Source organism: Equus caballus, chromosome 13, assembly GCF_041296265.1.
Source record: "Equus caballus isolate H_3958 breed thoroughbred chromosome 13, TB-T2T, whole genome shotgun sequence".
NCBI classification, from domain to species: domain Eukaryota; kingdom Metazoa; phylum Chordata; class Mammalia; order Perissodactyla; family Equidae; genus Equus; species Equus caballus.
Genome location: NC_091696.1, coordinates 23,715,615 through 23,731,932, shown reverse-complemented (window position 1 = coordinate 23,731,932; position 16,318 = coordinate 23,715,615). Strand labels below are relative to the sequence as shown.

At 55.6% G+C, this 16,318-nt stretch overlaps 1 protein-coding gene across 1 annotated transcript in view; it reads left to right on the top strand.

The window, feature by feature from the left end:
• The window catches only part of CASTOR2 (cytosolic arginine sensor for mTORC1 subunit 2), a 61,865-nt gene that overhangs the window by 30,801 nt on the left and 14,746 nt on the right, over positions 1-16,318 (top strand). Inside the window, exon 2 of the mRNA XM_001494413.7 lies at positions 8,711-8,781. Within this exon, the coding sequence (XP_001494463.2) occupies positions 8,711-8,781 (71 nt within the window). The remainder of the gene's footprint in view (positions 1-8,710; positions 8,782-16,318) is intronic.

Genomic DNA, 16,318 nt, shown 5'->3' with positions numbered 1-16,318 from the left:
CGGTGATGGGCATCGGGGCTGCAGTCAGGTTTTTATTCCTGAGAACAAGCTGTTATGAATTCTCCTGTCCAAGTCTCCTGTTCCACATGTGCGAGGGCGGAGAGCTCCCAGGGGAAGAGCTGAGTCACAGGGACTGTCTGCAGGCCACACCTGCCCCACTGTGGAGACTGCATGGCACGCAGGACCTGAGGCAGTAAGTGCCTTAACCTGACTGGGCTTCAGTTTTCCCATCTGTGAAATGGGAATAATTCATTACGTGACTGCCCATTCATTCGGTTACCACTGATTATGCACAGACCCCGTGTGGAGCCCTGTGGGAGCCCTGTGGGAGGCATGGGGAGCCTGGATGAGAAATACTTGGCCCGTCTCCCAGGAGCAGATGCCTCGCTACAAAGACGGACCTGGAAGTGAATAATCTCCGTGTGGCAGTGGACATTCTCATCACCGGGGAGGTGATGGCTGGTGGATGTGGGAGTGCCTTGGGACAGGACGGCCTATGTGGGAGAGCTGGGCTGGGCTCGCCCACCCCTGCACGAGACTAACTGTATTCCTGGTAAGGGTAGGGTTGGGGGCCACCAGGAACGGGGAGAGCCACAATCAGGCAGAAGTCACTTAACACTGGAGAAGCGCAGAGCATACGAGCAGAAGTGCTGTCTGCAAAGCCCAAGAACTCCGCTGGTGGGAATGCTGTGGGGACGGCCAGCTCCTCACCTCCCTGCATCCAGTGAGCATACACACGTTCAGGCGGGGTCCCGAGCATTTCCACGTGTGCTCTGAGCCTCCTCAAAGCCTGAACTACCCGGCAAGGGAGGTGTTTCCAATCCTCATTCACAGATGAGGAACCTGGGGCCACGTGAGGACCAGTAAGCTGTTCCTGCCTCATCTCGGGTGGGTGGTAAAGCCAAGATCCACGCTTGGGCCTTTTCCGTCTCAGTCACCCCAGGGAGAAAGGGACCCACCAGGCAGCGCCTCCCGTGTGCTCTGCCCTTGGGTACATGTTCACAAAGCAAGAGGCTGGTCTTCCCCAGGCTGTGTTTCCTGCCCTGTGTGAGCCTTCTGCCCTGCCCAGCCGTCCCAGGCCACTGGGACGGGCATAAGAAAGAACCATCCGCAGCTCTCCGTGGTTTCTGCTTTGGCCCTTGGCGAGGGGCCGGGGCAGCCCCATAGCCCCAGGTCCTCTCCTTGCCCAGGTCTCTGTGGAGGAGAGGACTGGAGCCTGACTGCTTCCGTCGATCGCGGCCAGATTCAGAGGGGAGTAACTTGTGTGGATCCAGGTCCCCGCCTCTACCTGCTTGCCTCCCTCCAGAAAGCTGGTGGGGGCGACGGTGGTTCCCTGCCTCCACCTCATGTTTCTCACTGACCTGACCTCCCCTCCCCGAAGTTGTCGAATATTATTTTCTGGCTGTGAATGGGACCACGCCCACCGCCAGCAGCCTGGTCCAGGGCTCCGTCAGCCGTCACCAACCTCCTTGAAGCAGAGGAACAGCCCCCTCACCGGTCTGGCAGCCCTGCCCCGTGCTCACAACGGCCACGAGGGGCACCATCCCTCCCCCTTGCCTCTCACATCTTTGGTTGCCTTCGTCCCCCTCCCCACCCCTCAGCCCCTGCGGCCTGTCTCTCCGGCTTGTCCCCTCCCTCTGGCCTCCCTGGGGCAGCTGCACGCCTGCTCTTCCACCCCCTCCAGATGCTGTGGGGACCTTCCCTTCCCTGCTCAATTTCTTTTTTTATTGTGCCAGATATACATAACAAAATTTACCGTCTTAACTATTTTTTTAAATAGATCTTTTTTGTTTTTTGAGGAAGATTAGCCCTGAGCTAACTGCTGCCAAGCCTCTCTCTCGCGCGCTCTCTCTCTCTCTTTTTTTTTTTTTTGCTGAGGAAGACTGGCCCTGAGCTAACATCCTTGCCCATCTTCCTCCACTTTATATGTGGGATGCCCACCACAGCATGGCGTGCCAAGTGGTGTCATGTCTGCATCCGGCATCCAAACCAGCAAACCCCAGGGCCACTGAAGTGGAACATGTGCACTTAACCTCTGTGCCACCGGCTGGCCCTTAACCATTTTTAAGTGCACAGTTCTGTGGTGTTAAGTACATTCACGTTGTGCAGCCGTCACCACCATCCATCTCCAGAACTTCGTCATCTCAAACTGAAACTCTGCACCCATCGAACAAGTGCTCCCCATTTCCTCCTGGGAACCACTCCCTGCTCTGTTTTAAATTGCAAACCCTGATTCTGCCAGCCCTTGCCCCTTCCCCAGTTTTTTTTTTCTTAAAGATTTTATTTTTCCTTTTTCTGCCAAAGCTCTCTGGTACATAGTTGTGTATTTTTAGTTGTGGGTCCTTCTAGTTGTGGCATGTGAGATGTCGTCTCAGTGTGGCTTGATGAGCAGTGCCATGTCCGCCTCCAGGATTCGAACTGGCAAAACTCTGGGCCGCAGAAACAGAGCACGGGAACTCAACACTCGGCCACGGGGCTGGCCCCTCCCCACTTTTTATTTTCTGCAGCACATACCACCATCTGACACACTATCTATTTATTCCCCCCATGCAAACTCTAATTGTCCAACTATTTAAGGTGTGTCCTCAGCACCTGAAACTGTGCTTGACACATCAAGACACTTAGTAATTTGTTTGTTGAATGACTGAGTGATCTAGCCACTGCTTTAGGCTGTTGCCTGCATCTTGGGGGCTTTATCTAAACCCTACTGATTCCTTCTGTCTCACTCACCCCCTTTTCGCAGTCCTGCCTGGATATCACTGTAGAATTTTCTAACGCTGTTACCCGCACTGTCTGATTCGTGGGTGCTCCTGTCATGAGCAGGTTTTTTTGTCTTAACAGTAAAGGAAACTCCTCTTCAGGCCTGCCCTTCACATCACAGAACCAACACAGGGCTTTTTTTCTAACTAAAACTTGAAACGGCAGCCTTTGTCATTGAAGACCATAGAAATGAAATGTGAATAACGCGATACAGCTGGAGGAGACCCCGGAGGAATGGATGAAGGTGCTGCGGCTGGTGCAGAGAGCGGAGCCTGACAGGCCATCTGCCTGGTCCTCCTTTGGGAAGACGAGCCCCCTGAAGGCGTGGGGCGGCCCGCGAGCCCCGAGGCACGGCTGTGGCTCACCCGTGCTGTGCCAGGCTCTGTGCTCCCTGCAGAAAGCATGGGCCGGGCAGGGTGGTGGTCCCCAGAAGCGGGCCCCCCTCCTCCCAGACTGCATGGGCTGCACTTTGGGAAACGCCCCTGGCTCTCCAGGTAGGTGCCGAAATTCAGAAGGGGCTGGCGGACCTTGAACCCCTGCTTGAAGGAAGGAATGGGGATGGTTGTAAACAGTGCCTGGAACCTGCTGAATGCCTATCTCAGTCCTGTTGGAGGGGTCCGTCCCATGTGTCCAGTGTGAGCTCACATTAGAGTCTGGCTGGCCAGGCTCTAATTGCAAAGGCCTGGACTTCGTCTGTGGCGCACAGTCGGGGACCTCCATGGGGTCTGGCTGACACAGGGCATTGTGACCCTGCAGGAGGCAGGGTCTGGCCCACAAAGCTGGCTTCTGCTTCCCAGAGCCCCGGGTCCTCTGCGTGCACATACGGGCAGCCTTTGCTGAGCCTGCCTGCGCAAGGGGGTCTCTGTGGTGTCCAGGATGCTGACGGGATGCAAGCTCACCCACTGGCGGTGTGGCAGGCCACCTCCCTGGCTCCCCAGACCTGGACGATCCCTGTGCTCACACAGGCCGGATGTCTGAAGGTTCCTGAGGTCTCAGCAGCACGGCGTGTGAGGGAGCCACGACCAGGTGGGCTCAGGCCCAGGGCTGCAGGTTTGGCTCCAACACAGATTCACTGGGAATTTCAGGCTGAGCCGGTGTCTTCCATCATGAGCCATCATCCCTCCACTGGCTGCCCGGTGGGAGCCGGGCTCCCAGGAAGGTGAAGGGAGACTTTTCAGCCAAAGCTTGTTGCTTGGGGTCAGTGTGTAGGAACCACGTGTTTCAAACAATCAGAGAGTCAGTGCTGCCCAAGCCTCGGAGGTGGCGGAATCCATCCTCCCATCGTGGCAGTGTCACCCCTGCAGCCTGCCCACCTGGTGCTCGGCCCCGTGGAGAACGGATAAGTCACTGCTTCCTGCCAGCCTGCCAGTGTGAGTGCAGCTGGCTTTAGGGCTTTTCTTTACTGGGAACACAGCTGGCCTCCCCATGGCCTCCCCTTCAGCTGCATCTGCCCTCCAAAAAGAGTAAATACCCACTATACTGACTGTTCACACTGGGGATTCACTCACTTGTTCTTTAACAGAAACCCTATGAAGTAGACACTACTATTATCCCCATTATACACATGAGGAAACTTAGGCACAGAGAGGTTAAGTAACTTGCCTAAGCTCACAGAGCTGTAAGCAGCAGCCTTGCTTCCACTCCATGGTCCACAACAGCCCTTTGGAGATTCAAGGGTGGTGGCTGGAATCTTCCTCCTGGCCAAAAGGGACACAGTCCAGAGTCCCTTTAGGGATCCTCACATGCTCCTTACTGACTCTGAGGCTCTGAGCAGACACGGGCTTCCTGGTGTGCCTGCCCTCATCCAGTCCCCTGCTCTGTTCACAGTGCCAGGGATTCGTGGGTGCTCCTGTCAGGAGCTGGCGTGATTCTTGGGGGGGGGGGTCCTGAACCACAGTGAGCCAGCCTCTCCCCAGAGCTGCTGTTCCCCAGGTTCCCTCCTTCCTTGCCCAGGGCTCTGGAGGTCTGTGTTCCATCTACCTGACTGCTCCTGCAGGAGCAACCATCACACACAGTTGCTTGGGTTGTGCACTGCCCAACTTTCAGGTCGCTTGTGGCATAGACTGTGAGATGGATGAGCCCATCTGCCTGAGCAGCACATCTGTCTTGGATTCTGATTGGAGCTGGTTGGAGTTTTCCCTGCTCTTGAGAGGTGTTTTCTAGACTGACTTGATGGTTCCGGCTTCTTCTCCCCACGCCTCATTTTGCTGGCCAGGACCCTTGAGGTGCACGCTGCTGGAGGGCTGGCAGGGTTCCCTGTGGCCGTGCCCTGGCCTCGCTGGGGCTGGATGGGAGCCAGTCCATTTGGAGCCTGTCCCTCACTGTGCAGAGGAAGGAAGCTGCCCGGGGCTCACCACCCCAGGGGCCACTCTGGGACCAGAACCCAGGTCTCTTGACTCCGGGACTACAGTCATCTTCCCATGACCTGGGTGCTGACTCCGCTTGTTGTTTCACCTGTCCTTAGAACCACAGGGCCTCTCGAGGGCGAGCCCTTCTCCCCCCAGGGGGCCTACACCGCTTAGCAGTGGGCTGGGCAATGGCTGGGTTTGGTCCTCTCTCGGGCTTCTTGTAGCCAAAGTACAGAGAGGCCCAAATCGCGGGTCCCAGCATCCTGCCACAACTCGTTAGAGAGCATGGTTTGGGACTGGGAGCTTTAGTGTCGCCCAGAGAAAGTGTAAGTCAAGGCAGTGCCACACGGGGGCAGGCAGGGTTTCTTCTGATCAGAGCTTCTCTGGCTTCAGAGGTAGGTTGTGGGCAGTTTACCCCTTTGCTCAGCAGACAATGATTGTTGACTCTATGCTCAGCCGGTGTTGGGTACTAGTTGAGTATACAGAGAACCCATGGTCCTTGCTTCTGAGAGCTTATGGTCCACTGGGGGATGCAGACCCTTAAAGTATGCTTTGTAATAGATTGTGGAAAGCACTCAGGACCCTCACATTGCAGTTGCACAGGTTGTGCACTTCCAGATCTAAGGGCATACTTAGATAATGAACTCTTCCTGCTAGAGTTGTGATGCACCACAAGCCCAGCCACCCACAGTGGCCTAAAAGTCCTCTTGTAGACATAGTGTGAGGCAGTGGGCTGTCAAGGGAAGACCACCTCTACGGTGGGAGGTGAGGAAGAGGAGGTAGCTGGTGCTGATCAGAAAAGATTTTACTCCAAGAGAAAATGCTTAAGCTAGGTCTTCAGGGATGAGCAGCAAGTCTCCAGCCAAAGAAGAGGGAAGGGTGTACTTGGCAGTGGAAAGAACATTTGTCACCCTTTGGTGGCATGAGGCTCGGAAGGCAGGCCTAGAGTGGGGGAGCGAGACAAGGTCGGAGGCCGGGACATCTTCTAGGAAAGCGTTCCCGTGGAAGGAGTGGTGGAGGGAGGAAAGACATGTCAGTGACTCAGGAGGTAAGATGAAGTGGGGCCCTGGAGACTGTACCACATCTGGGGGTGATGGAGGGCAGGAAGAGCCTGGGGCTGACTTCCGAGGTCGGTGACCAGAGCCCTAGCTGACTCGCTCTCCTGGAGCCCTGCCCATGCCAAGGTGCGCCTTCCAAGATGGATGTCCAGCAGCTGGCAGAGCCTCAGGCACTCGACCCTGAGAGACGGGTCACGTCAACGGCATATTTATACCCCGTTTACACAGAGGCCGATGCTGCCTTCTGCTGGTGTTCATGTCCTCTAGGATCATTTATACGATCTATTTCTGGAGTGTCCCTCACAGCCCAGAGGGCACAGGGGCCAGCGCCACCTCTGTTTGCTTTCACAGGGCTCTCTCGGACGGCTGGGTGGCCACCCCCAGCCTCCCCGTGAGTACCTGCCTGCTCATGGAAATCTGGAGACTGGGGGTGCTTCCGAGGCTCTCTGAGTGCCTGGGGGTCCCTAAGAAGGAGCTAGGCCAGACCTGTGATTGCCGCTTCCTAAGGTGATAATTTGCCGTTGTCCCCAAGCAAGTACAGATTTCGTTTGTCCGGGCAATAGCTGCAAATTGGATATGAGACAGGTGGCGACAGAGATGTAATTCGAAAGCCAAAGAGCTGGAGGGAGATTGAAGAGCGTGCTGTTGGTTGGACAGAGCGTCAGAGGGCAGGAGAATACCACCTTCGTTTACGACCCTAGCACACCAGTTTTCTTTAAAGTCGGGTTTCTTGAGGCGTAATTTACATACAGTAAAAGGCAGGCTTTTTAGCACAAGTTCTTTGAGTTTTGACAAATGTATATGATCTTGAACCACCACTACCATCAAGATACCAAACCCTTCCATCACCCTAGAAAGTTCCCCGGTGTCCCTCTGAAGTCAACCCCCAACCCCTGGCAAGCGCGAGTCTCTTCTCTGCACTACAGTTCTGCCTCTCCCGGGAGGTCGTATAAATGGAATCATAGAGGATGTAACCTTTTGACTCCGGCTGCTTTAACTTAGCAAACTGTGTTTGAGATTTGTCCACACGGTTGCACAAAGCGGTAGTTCGTTCCTTCTGACTGCCGAGCGGGATTCCATGGTGTGGGTGTGCTGCGGTTTATCCGCTTGCCACTTCAGGGGAGGCCATCTGGGGGTTTCCGTTTGGGGTGATTATAAATAAAGGCTGTAAACATTGGCACGCAGGTCTTGGTGTGATTGTGTTTCCATTTCTCTTGAGTAAAGACCTGGGATTGCTGAGTCGTGTGGTCACTGTAGGTTTAACTTTATAAGAAACTGCCAAACTCTTTTCCAAATGGCTGTACCATTTTGCATTCCCTCCGGCTCCAGTTGCTCTCATTCCTTGTGGAAAACTTAAAGAATGAAGTAAGAGGGTTCTGCGGAGGTTCTGTCGCCAGGGCTTCGGGCTCGCAGGGTGGCTGACAGGAGAGGAGAGCCCGCAGGGCAGAGATCAAGGACATTCCGGCCGCCCCAGCTCTGCAACGCTGCACCCACTCCAAGATCCTGTGCGGTTTAGTCTTTGTGGAGGTGATATTTGGCCCCTGCTAGGGTTGCTCACTGAGCCTCGTCTCTTCTGGCTTCCCGTGATGGACGGCTTTACGTACTGTGCACAGAGCCCGTGCTGGGCCTTGTGCTTGGGAGCTGCGACGCCAGATACATGAGCACGAGGAGGCTTCTGCGCGCCCCTGCTCGTGTGCGCTGTCTCTCCCTGTGGCTGCACGGGGCGTTCTGGGGCCGCTCTAGCTGGATGGGGAACCGGGAGACAGGCACCTGGTACGGGAAGCCTCGAAGCCAGCTCTAGGGCGGCCTGGACCTGGAACCCTGTGTGTCTACCAGGCACCAAGAGCGTGCGTGCCTAAGGCCGAGACCTGTAGGGGAGAGCCACAGAGGGAGAGCGATCGCCAGCCCCTGGCCGTGGGAAACTGATGGTCTCACACACACTCTGGGCTAAGCAGTTTACCAACGGTAACATGTGGTACTTCAGGGACCTGTGCCCCCCAGATGACGGTGAGGGCCACACCCCTCCCTGGTGCAAGGAAGAAAAGTCCCCTAAAATCTGGGCTGTCAGTTGGGTGATGTGAATTAGGCTATAAATGACAATGGGAACTCTCGAGTTCGTGAAGGCGGGGCCGGGACGGTGGTGGAGGCAGCGATGGGGGTGTAGAGGTTGGCATGTGGGGGCCCACGGAAAAGGCAGTTCACCTGCATGGTACCTGCAAAGCCACCCTTCTGACACTTCCGCCTCCTGAGAAAAAATGAGTTCTAAGACCCTCAGGCCTGTCTTAGAGGCTGGCTGGCTCAGGGGTCCCCAAAGATTGGGGGGTACCGAGGAGACTCTCTGAGACCTTGTGAGTCAGAACTGAGGGTATGTGGAGGGAGAGACAAGCAGCTTACCCAAGGTTACCCAGAAGCCTGCAGGCAGAGCTCTGGGTAAACTGAGTCTTCTCCCACTGGATTCCGGTGGGCAGCTGCCATAGGGTCCTACTGGGACTAATGTGGGGCTAACACAATATCCTGTGTCTGTCTGTCTGTCCATCTAACCAGGTGCAAGTTCTTCAGCCTTACTGAGACGCCAGAGGACTACACCATCATTGTGGATGAGGAGGGCTTCCTGGGTAAGTGCCCCTCCCACCAGGGCTGCTTGGCTGGACTGGCCTGTGGTCAGTGCTGGTTGCCCGCCTCCTTATTTCTGCCTACATCCGATGGTGCGTTAGAAAGTCGGCAGCGTCTGTTTCCTTCCCTCCCATGTCCCGGCTGATCCCCCTTTCAGTTTGGGAGCTGCCCCGGGAAGGGCCCTCGGGCTACAAGGGTCAGTAAGACCCGGTGCCTCCTCAGCTGGAACTCAGGTGGCCAAGAGGAAAGGGACATGTTGGCTGAGCCTCCCGGGAGCGTCCTCAGTCCTTTGTAGCAGGCCGCTGTTACCTCCCTGTCATGATTTTCCTTTACCTGTTCTCCAGTTTTTTAAGTTGAGGTGTAATTCACCCACCATCACATTCACCGTTCAAAGTGCACAGCAGTTCAGTGGTTTTGATATCCACAAGGTTGTGCAGCCATCACCACTCTCTGATTCCATAACATTTTCATCACCCCGAAAAGAAACCCTATTGCCCGTTAGCAGTCACTGCCCACCCCTCTCCCACCTCCTGTTAGTTTTATTATTAAAGTAGCTTATGTCTGTCCTGGGTCTGATGAATGCACGCTCTGCGTTGAGGTGGTGCTGGTGTTTGCACTGTGTCAGTGAGGAGCTGAGAACCCAGAGGGGTCACGTGCCCAGGTCACGAGCAGTGTGGCTGCCCTCCCCCCAAAGCCGATGCCCACTCTGAACCCCTAAGTTCCATTCTTCAAAACCTGCAGAGAATGTGACAAATTCCACATTCATGGAAACCCTAGTCCCACCCCAAAGACAACTACCCATAACTTGTTAGTGTTTTTCTTTCTGACTTTTTTCTGTGCACAGTTGTCTCTTTATAATTTACTTACGATCATATTATGTATAGAAATGTTTTTACTTAACATTACAATTAAAACGTCCTGTGGTACCCTGGCCTTTCACAGGCCTGCTTCCCTGCCCTGGCCTTACGGTTAGGATTGAAATTGTCTTAGTTCTTCTTCAGTGATAAATTTACAAATTCCTCAAATATGTAGCATTTATTCTTATTCAGGTTGATTCCTAAGATGAGGTCTGAGAAATGGCATTACAGGGTCGGAAGTTGACTGTTGTGTGGTTCTTGATTCGAGTTTCTGGTGCAGCCGTATTGATGCTCTCTACTGGGGAGAAAGTGGAGGGAGCGGCTTCCCCTGCCACGCTCTGTCATCCTTACAGCACGTGCTCTAGGGCATCCGCTCCTCCCTACCTCCCATCTCAAGGGGCACAGGATCCCTCCCTGCCTCTGAGGGAGCAGGGGCGTGGCTGGAGCAGGGACGGGGCAGGCCCTGTGGGAGGTCCTGCCCTATCTCATTCATTCATTCAGCAGATATGTTTTGAGCACAAGAGCTACAGGTAGGAACTTGTGCCTTAACCACTAAGCACAGTCCCATGAAGACTAGATGCCTGGCCACCCAAACACATTTCCATCTTCTGATGGGCACTCATGCCTTTACCCAGAACTGATGAGAATCATGGCCCCTCATGCAGAGAAGGAACACCCCAGAGTATGTATCCTCTGGAAATAGGTATGCTCTCTACCCCGCCTCCCAAGATGAGAAGCCGCAAATGAGAGACCAGCGTGAGCAGGGAGAGAGGGAGGCTGTGGGACCTGGGGAGCCGGTTTTGCAGGCCCTAGAAGGCCCTGTTTGCAGGAATTGTCAGTAACCAGGGAGCTGTCCTGCCGTTTGAGTGGCTGGTTATTCTGAGCCTGCCCCAGGGGTTGCAAGGAGGCAGTATTTACTGAGCTCCTGCTACCTGCTGGCATCTTGCTGGGCCCTGGAGATGCAGCCAGAATGAGAGACATCCCTTCGTACCCCGTGAGCCTCAGGGCCTGCAGGCTAATGACACCATTTGTTGTTGAGCTGCCATTGTGGTAGGTACTATGTGAGGAGGGTATAGGGGGCTGTCAGAGCAGGTCACAATGGACACCCTGCTGTGCAGGAGACCCCATAGGAGAGGCCCTGGAAAGAGGAAGCAAGACCAGAGTTGAGCCTTGCTCCTGAGTCAACATAGAATGAGTTATTTCCCTACCCCTAAAGTTGCTTCTGTCCGCAGACACTGCGCCACGCACTGGAAATGACTCTTACTTTCCTCATTTTCTCAACAGGAAACTGAAGCACAGAAATGTTACATTACCTGCCCCAGGCCTCACTGCTGGTGTCATTTATGGATGTTTCTCTGGGCCAGGCCTGGGCAGGGTGGGGGCAGACCACACCAGGAGGCACGGGGAGCCAGCCTCGGCCCCTAAGGGACTTACAGACCCTGAGGTTCCCCGGTGCCATTAACAATGGCCTGGGACTCTTGGAATGGTCTCACCCTGCCTCGCCCTGAACCTTTCCCAGTGGCAGGAAGAGGGCTGATGACATAGGGGTCATTGGCTCAGTCTTCAATCCAGGGAAGGCCAGATGGATGAGGGAAAGCCAGTTTAAGTTATTAGCCCAGCAGGGGCTGAGAGGAGGAGCCCAGCCTCTGGGTGTCCTTGACTGTGATGGACGCCTGGGTAAGGGTCTCTCTTCCGGGCTTCCGTTCCTGGTCAGTAGACTGGGCTGCTTAGATCCCCGTTACTGCCTGAGAGAAAGTTGTGTAGTTTATGGAAGGACTAAGTTCCTCTCGCACTTGTGCTATGGAGCCACGGGATACAGGCTAGGAAAGAAGACCCCCTTCACCTGCTGTTCTTCCACTGACTGGAGCTCAGCAGAGATGCATCGTGTTGTGGGGTCATCCCGTGAGCCAAAGGGGAAAGAAGAAAGACCCACTTTACCAGTGAGAAAACTGACATTACCATGCACAGAGTCCCTGTGAGTGACAGGGGCGATTTGAAGCAGGAGGTGCCTTAGGAGCCGCTGAGAAGAGGGGCGGGCCAGTGGCTGGCCCGGGGCAGTGTGGGAAGGCTCTGAGATGGCAGGGTTTGGGGGTAGTGTGCTGCAGTGAGAGGCAGCGATGGTGTCTCCCCTCTTGCCTCAGCTCTGGGGGTGTTTCTTAGGAGACTCCTCTTCAGAAAGGGAGTTATGGCTGCCCCGGTGGGACCAGGGAGGGATGCTGGCTGTCCTGTGCTGTAGGAAGGATGGCGCCCCATCTCCCGGGTCTGCAAACATGTCTTCTCACCAAAGGCCTCCCTCGGCCCTTGTGAACATCAGCGGGGATCCCTTGGTCATTGCTCACTGGCGATGTCACCAGCGTGAAGCTTCCACGGTTAGAGACCAGCAGCTGTCTGCAGTTCACGTGTCCGTGAGTGGCTAAACCTCTCCCGGAAAGGTGGAGCCATTGTCATGACATGAACCATGCAACTCCTTGTTGAATGTGGAATTTAGAGGTTCTTGGCCCAAATGGATGCTGTATGTCTGAGTTTCTAACAGAAGGGGTGTGCGCGTGTGTAGTTAATCTTTTACGTATTTCTTGAGCACTTACAACATGCAATGCTGGGTGTTCTTAGGGACCCGAAATAACCTGAGCAGCAGCCCCTGTCCTGGCCTTGGGGTAGCAGGCAGAGCCTTAGGTTTGCAGTTAGAGGGACCCCTCACTGGCCCTCACCCATCACAGTCTCCTATTTGTGTCATGTGATCCGTGCACACTTAGGGCAGGGCGTGCTCAGGGACCGCAGCGGGTCCAAAGGTGGAGGGAGGAAGATGTCGAGAAGTACCCCCTGGCCTCACCCTGGGCTAAGCTGGGAAGACCCAGGTTCGGGTCTAGGCTCTGTTCCCTTCACTGCCTGTGATTCTGGGCAAGTTGCTCAGCACCCTGAGGCCTCCATGGGCTCATCCCTGACACAGGATTGCCTCCCTCCAGCTCGGTTCTGTGAGGCGTATGCGTGGCCGGATGAAGTGTGTGTGCTCAGTAAGCATCGGGGAGTCGCCGTGTCCCCTGGGCACAGCACAGTGCCCAGCAGAGCTCCTCGCATCTCTGTCCAAGCTCTAAACTCAGAATTTACCATTTCAGGAAGCCAATGGGCAAAGTAGTGCCCCTAGTGGGGGTCCCCTCTGCTTGAGCTCCAGACCAGTGAAGGAGCGCAGATCAGGGCCTGCCTCACTGTCCCCTGAAGCTGGCCATCCCAGGGAACACTGAGGGGGGACCGCGCAGACCTGCATTTGCAGTGTCCCCCCCCCGTGTGTGAAATAACAGCCTGGCAGCTCCGCCTGGGGCCAGGATGGGGAGCGGCAGGATGGGGTGCCAGCTGGGGGAGGTGCCCCTTGGAGAGGTCATTCTTGAGACACCCCCGCTCCCACCTTCTCCTGTCCCTCCCGCAGCCTCCCCGGGCGGCCTTGCGGCAAAGTCCTCCCTGCCAGAGCTCTGCTGTCTGCGCCCTGGCTGTGGCTGGTTGCAGAGGAAGATGCGTGCGTTTCTGCGTTTCGTCTTCCTCTGCGTCTCATCCTCTCATGCTGGGTGCCCAGTGTTGGGCCACGTTCAGAGGCTAGCTACCTGATGCTCTCTATTGGACAGTTTAAGATCTGCATGACGGCTGAGCGCCTGAAGGGAGCACCCGTGCCCCGCCGAGGACCGGCTCACTGGCGGTAACCTTTGACAACGGCTGTTCGGCTCTCCCTCCATAACCACACACACCCCTGAGCCATGTTCCCTGAGCCACATGAGACCACGACCTCGTGTCGGCTGTCCTCTAAATGCTGGAGCTCTCATCAGCTGAGAGTGAGAGCCTCCCCTCCTTACCACACCTGTAGAACGAGGTGATAATTCATAATTTCTAACAAGAAGTTTATGTTCTCATTTCCTCCATTTTCCAAAAATGGATTTTATTGCTGGAAAACATGTTTTTTAAAGTGACACCTAGTGGGGCCAGCCTGGTGACACAGTGGTTAAGTTCAGCAGGTTCTGCTTTGGCAGTCTGGGGTTTGCCGGTTCGGATCCCGGGTGTGAACCTACGCACCACTTGTCAAGCCATGCTGTGGCAGGCATCCCACATATACAGTAGAGGAAGATGGGCACGGATGTTAGCTCAGGGCCAGTCTTCCTCAGCAGAAAGCGGAGGACTGGCAGCAGATGTTAGCTCAGGGCTAATCTTCTGGGGCGTGGGGGGGGGGGGGGCGGGTGAAGAGAAACACGTAGCAAACATCCTGTCGGAGGTGAACCGTGGTCCTCTACGCAGCCCTGTTGGCCTTTCAGGGAGCTCCCAAGTCTTCATTTTCAATCCCTTTGGAGTGGAAGCTCTTGCCTGTGAATCTTTCTTTGTCCCACATGTCGTTACTCCTTTACACATTTTTAAAACTTGATAGTTTTACCCAAGTGCCACCCAGAACCCAGCAGGACTGTCAGCAGTGTACTGACAGAAAGGCTGTGGCTCGTAGCTAAGCGCCTGATGGGGATTCTCTCATTTAATCCTCCAGCATTTTCTGGAGTGATCTGGAGTTCATCCTCCCACGTTTCAAAACTAAGAAACCAAGGGGCAGTGACTTTGCCCAAGGTGACACAGCGAGGATTAAACCTGCTTGCATGACCCCAGAACTTGTGATGTTGCTGTGGACGGAAAAGGAGAAGCCTAAGAAACACAGGCTCTGTGCAGATGACGTGGCCACCGCAGGTCCTGCAGCCAGAACGGGACTCCTGGGGAGGTGGGGGTACAGTGAGGGGGCTTCTACCCAGCGACCGAACCACCTGACTTTGTGGCTGGGGGCTGGCAAGACACTCTTACCTCCTCGACTAGGGAGCGTCCTCAGCTCTGAGAGGCCATTTTTAGGCTCGTGGATGATGGGCAGTGATGGAAATAATCCATTTCAGTCTTGGAATGGTCCACTTGTCCTCTAGGGAAGGGCACACTTGTTGCCCCCTGGCCAGCCTCCCAGGGGCTCATCCGCATGGCCCAGGAGGGACACTTCAGGCACCCCGAGGCTTGGCCCAGGGTGAGGATGGGCCAGGCAGGCCTTCCTCCTCCACATTTGGAGTCCCTGGGATGAGAAGCTGCCAACGGCATGGTGTCTGGCTGCTTCTGCCGCTCTGACAAAGCTCACCCTTCCAGAAACCTTGGAGGGGTGACCACTGGTCTGGAGCTGACCACCCTCTCGGCCCAGGCCTGCTGCTTGAAGAACCTCTCTGGGTTCTTTCTGGGGGCTGAGAGCCAGGAGCAGTGGCCTCCGAGGCTGGGAGCAAGGCAGGTGGACCCATCCCACCAGCTGGGTTCCCAGAATGGCCAGCAGTTGGGTCGAGCTGCGGTCCTCCAGGCAGCGCCAGCCTGTGGGCTGCTCGCCGTCCCCCAGGGCCCCCATTTTCTATCTGCCTCAGGCCTCAACTTCTCCCTGGGGCCACTCCACGACTTGTCCACACTGCCGGAGCAGAGCCTTGGTTATGCCAGTACGCCCTAAAAATGCACACATAGCGGCAACGGCTTTCTACCAGCCTCCACTGGAGAGTTTGGAGCTGGGATTGGAATTAGTCACTCTCTGAGCATGAAGCCTCTGTCCCCCTGCCCCCATGTGCCCCTGAGGACCCCTGCTGCTAAAGATCAGGCCCCCCTGGAATGTGGAACTTGCCCAGTGGGGCGGGGCCCGCGAGGCCATGTGAGGGTGAACACCTGGGTCAGAGCTGCCCGATACAGTCACTTTACAATTCTGAAGCTGAGGAGTTATCTAGACACTGCAGCAGGCTGGTGGCCGAGGGGGCGCTGAAAGGCATTCAGTGCCTGGATGAGACACTCCTCCCACTTGCTGCACCGTGACCTCAAGTCCGTTGCTTCCGTCTCTGGGCCTCAGGTTCTTGGTCTGAGCTGGGAGATGGGCTGGCTTCTCAGGGCTGGTTGTGCGTCTGTAAGCAGATGGACAGCATTCTGCTCAGTCCCCACCAATGGGCTGAGAATTCCAAGAAGGTGGCAGTGTCTGGGCATGGCCTCTGTGGGAATGGCCCTGGCTGCCCCTGGGCCCTTTGCCCCATCCTGGGAAGTCAGGCATAGGCCCATGGGATGATGTCAAAGGCCACCCCCAACCCGAGACTGCACTGGGGGTGGGGAAGCAGAGAAGGTAAGTGCGTGGGAACAGAGGGGCCTGGGCAGAGCAGAGAGGCAGGGCTGGCACCACTGTGCCTCATCCATTCAGCTGGTGCCTCGTGAGCCAGGCACTGAGAGGGGCAGAGAATAAAGCTGACCGAGGCCACTGCCCCAGCGGAGCTGACGTGCTAGTGGGGCTGATTATAGCCTTGCGCTGCCCAGTACAGAAGCCACTCACCGCACGCAGCTGTTGGAATTCAAATGAGTTAAAATTAAATAAGACTTTAAATTTTATTTCTTCCGTGGCACTAGCCACATTTCAGGTGCTCCATAGCCACGTAGGGTGAGTGGCTGCTCTCTTGGACAGCACAGGTGTGGACCATCTCCATCACTGCGGAAAGCTGCCACGCACAGTGTGGGCAGTGCTGGTTTAGAATGGTGTGAGGACTTTAGCTTTTACTTGGAAGGACTTGGGAAGCCAGAGAGTGGTTTTGAGTTACAAGGAACTTGGAATAGGGGGGCAGAGGGCGGGTTCACAAAAGCTGACAGGGTCCTGTTGTGTTCACATGCAGGCGACATA